General features: G+C 31.7%; 1 protein-coding gene across 1 annotated transcript; it reads right to left on the bottom strand.

Annotated features, from left to right (window-relative positions):
- Window positions 1-1,948, bottom strand: LOC127711683 (polycystic kidney disease 2-like 1 protein). The gene is made up of 2 exons (XM_052217793.1): window positions 1,813-1,948; window positions 1-1,489 (listed from the first exon to the last, which is right to left on the bottom strand). Exon 2 carries the CDS (start codon window positions 1,248-1,250, stop codon window positions 156-158), a length of 1,095 nt encoding a protein of 364 aa, XP_052073753.1. The 5' UTR covers window positions 1,251-1,489; window positions 1,813-1,948; the 3' UTR covers window positions 1-155.
- Window positions 1,949-3,850: the final 1,902 nt, after the last annotated feature.

Below are 3,850 nucleotides of genomic sequence, written 5' to 3'. Positions count from 1 at the left end.
TGTACTCCAAACAATTTAAAAGATATATATCGTATTCACATGCAAATATTTTAAATACAGGTTTTATAGTCCATTAAAGTATCATTTTGATAAGCACTGAACATTTGAAGTGAAGATTAGTTCACTATTTAATTCAAATGCACTACTATATAAATCTAATAGTTATCAAAATATATAACCGGTTCACGTTTTTCTTGATATATCTCTTCAGTGATGAATGATGCATCCTTTGTTACCTTATATCGTTGAAGGTTTGTTCTTTTCTTACGCAGTATGTCGAATGGTATGAAGACTTCTATTGCTTCCGCAACCAAGTTCCACATATGTTTAGCATTAATGACTGAAGATTTTTTTATAAAGTTGTTTTTCGCTTTAGATATTCCCACATTTAAAGTTGCGTTCAGCATCGTCATTATAACCCATAAAAGAAAAACCACGAACATGAAATAATACAAGCGACCAAGAATTGGTTCTGTGACAAACAAATCATTTATTGTGTTTTTACCAATAATAGCATTTGTTAGCGTCGTGGCAGCCACAAACATGTTTTTATATGTTTCTAATTGTCGTCCGAAGATAAGGTAACCAAAACAGACAAATGCTAGATGTACGACCACAAACATGCACAAACAACCTGAAACGTCCTTGCTCACGTGAGAGAAAATGTACCCCATATGGTTTATTCTGTTGTTGAAATTCAGTATTCTCATTAATCGCAGCGTAATGAAAAATATATCACATGCTAAGAAAATATTGAATAGGTCATCCCATAATACAATATGGCTGAAATTTACAAATTTTAGTTTGTTTCTCTGAAATTTATCCATGGAACGGCTTATATTTATCAATCTTCCAATATATGTTATTGTACATAGGAAAAAAAGAGCAATGATCACTATATCTAATATATTCCAAATATTCTGTAATGACTTCTTTCCAGTACGATGCAAATAGATGATCTTCTTTACGAAAAATATGGAAATACTAATAACAGCTATAATTTCGCCTATAAAAGTTAGTATTCCTACACCGCCGACATGTTGATAAGGTCTAAACTGTTTAATAACATGTGAAGTTAATACTCCTCCAGTTTCTGGAAACTCACTTAGCAAAGTTATATGTATAAACACATTCTCATCTACATTAAACAGTGTAAATTCAATGAAAATAGCTCGTGTCTTGCGATCAATCCATGAATATTTCAATAATTCCTCTATCATTTGATTAGATATCTGCAAGTTTACAAACATGTCAGCTATAAATCCGCCTCCGCTGTAAAGTGCATGCTTTCCTGCGATTGGAAGACCCCATATATCTGAAGATGACACGTGTTTCCACGAAGCAGACGATATTTGGTACGCCGATTCGTCAGCTGCACAGGGAGGACTTTTCCATCCAACACAATAACTGTCTTCATCTTCCGCTATCAGCGAATATTTTTCATAACAAAGTGTTGTAATGTTCAACAGGACGGACTCAGGGCAAGAATCTAAAACAAGAATTGAAGCAATTGTCAATCTCGGGTAATGAAAATTAATGTTACTAACGTTTATTCACCCAGAACGAATGGGCTCAATCTTAATCTACCTAAAAGGGTGTAGAGACTTTATTAAAACTTAAAACTGATTTTAATAGCCTGCTTTTCATTTTATTTTTTGTTTAAATACTCAAAATAGAGATTGAACCATCATCTTTAGTTGGTTCTAAGATTTATTCACACTGGATATTTGACTTTTTACATTTGAAATGCTCGTCTTCACAAAATGAGTAAATCAGAGAGGTTTTTACACACTTTTGACAAGAGGTACTTACCTTCTTTAACTCGTAGCTGTCTTAGTCTTACTGGTCCTACTTTAAAATGAATTTGATCTTGTGTGAATAATCTTGCATATGCATTTAATCCAACATTATTAATGGAGAGTTTTGGAAACAGGAATGGTAGCAAGGTAGAACTGATAAATTCGAATAGCTGTTCGCCTGTCGAAACCTGTAAAGTTTTAGAAATGTCAAAGATAGTCACATGCGTTTATCATTTATTCATTTATGAACTAGCCACGCCCATACATTTTGTTTTCTTTTGTATCCGTACAATTTAATACTTATCTTGATTTAATATTTGATAAAGAAACTGATGGAGATAGAGCACGGGTAAGGTAACATTTTGATTTATTGACGAACATTTACATCAAATTCATGCATGAAAAGCATTAATTTACATACATGCTACTGAGAAACGATGGAATGAATTCGGCCAAATCTTACCTGACTGAATTTGATTGGTCCACCTGTGTTTGTAACATTGGTTTGTGTTATAATCTGTTGATCAATATGTTCCTTAGAATAATACCAAAATGGATCTCTATTACTAAAACTGATAACGTACAAAATGGCAAGAAATAGCACATATAATATCAATTCCGTAATAGCATTCTTGCTTTGTATAAGTATTTTACGCTTCTTCCTCAGTTTCTGTACTTGCTCCGGTCTTAGAGGGTTCACAGCCGGTTCAATGACGTCTGCATTAGATAGAATTAACGATTAAACTTCTAGAATAATTCAACTTCAATTTTCAAAAAATATCAGAATAGTTTTGTTATATATGATTTTTTTGAAATAGCAAGTCTAAAAATTTATTTTTGTTCAGAAGCATACACTGTATGCATCGAATTCGGTATTATACCATTACATTTATAAAAAAAGATACCAACAAAGGTGAACGTACAATAGATTAACGTCAATTTCATGAGTATGATACATGTCTCTCTGTCGTTAAATTAACGAAAACGATCGCAAAAACAATTAAAAGTATTTAACATCTATTTAGAACAATTAGATTTCAATTTGCAAGCATCTTTCTTACTGTTCAAATATTAACCTAAATGCATATTATGAAAACATACAGGGTCATCCCAGAAGCGTTATAATTGAGATTTATAACGAATGCCACCGTGCTAAATAACCAATATTTTGTTTTGCTGTTACTTAGCTTTATCAGTAACTGAAATAAGATTCGTGTAGCTGTCCAGTCTTTTCGAACTATTTTCATTTTTGAGATTTAAAAAGATAAATTGATATAAAACAAATTATATTTCCCTATTATTTGTAGGTTACAATTATAATCTCAATGAATCGATCCAATAAATTAAGATACCATTGTCATCAGTTTTCTCTTGTATAGATATCACGTAAGCGTTTCTATTAAAATTATTGTATACAAAAATACCGCAATCCAAGTTAAATTAAAAAATATATCAACCAACGGAACAACGGAAAAACAACTGTCATATTCCTGACTCGGTACAGGTATTTTCCGAAGAAAAAGTTTCTCTATAAAAAAGAACTTACCGTTATAATCCCAATTCATCACTGCCGATATGGAATGTTTCTTTGTTTCTGACCGAAGCATGTCTATATTATAGTTGGCGTTTCTTTTACGTGGTTGAACAACCCATGACAGGATGATGGACATTAATATAATCTGAAATAAACATCATTTTATATTTTCAATGTCTTTGTTTACCTAAAATTGACAATTTTAAACAAATACTTTATATTTCTTTTCCTTTTTTCAGATTTTATTCTCAATATCCAGAAAGCAAATAAAATCCCTTAGCATACGACCCTTTGAAGCACCCTTTGAAGCACTTGTCAGTTCTTTTGTTATTGCTTCTGCTTTAAAGTTTCATTTTGAAACATTGCATCACATAGTAATATAATATATGATAGTATAACATGAAACATAAGCACTTTGACAATCGATCAACTATACCCTCATTTTGGGATCGTTTAGAGAGATCTTCCCTAGAGTTTGAGTTTTTTATGTTCCCCTTTCTTGTACGTGTATTTCATT

The sequence above is a fragment of the Mytilus californianus genome, unplaced genomic scaffold (genome assembly GCF_021869535.1).
Source record: "Mytilus californianus isolate M0D057914Y unplaced genomic scaffold, xbMytCali1.0.p SCAF_8, whole genome shotgun sequence".
Classification (NCBI taxonomy): Eukaryota; Metazoa; Mollusca; class Bivalvia; order Mytilida; family Mytilidae; genus Mytilus; species Mytilus californianus.
Note: the sequence above shows the minus strand (reverse complement) of the source record. Positions and strands in the feature narration are given on the sequence as shown.

What these genes read in the sequence shown, in the direction of transcription:
- LOC127711683 (XM_052217793.1), bottom strand. Translation starts at nt 1,250, where the DNA reads ATGTTTGTAAACTTGCAGATATCTAATCAAATGATAGAGGAATTATTG.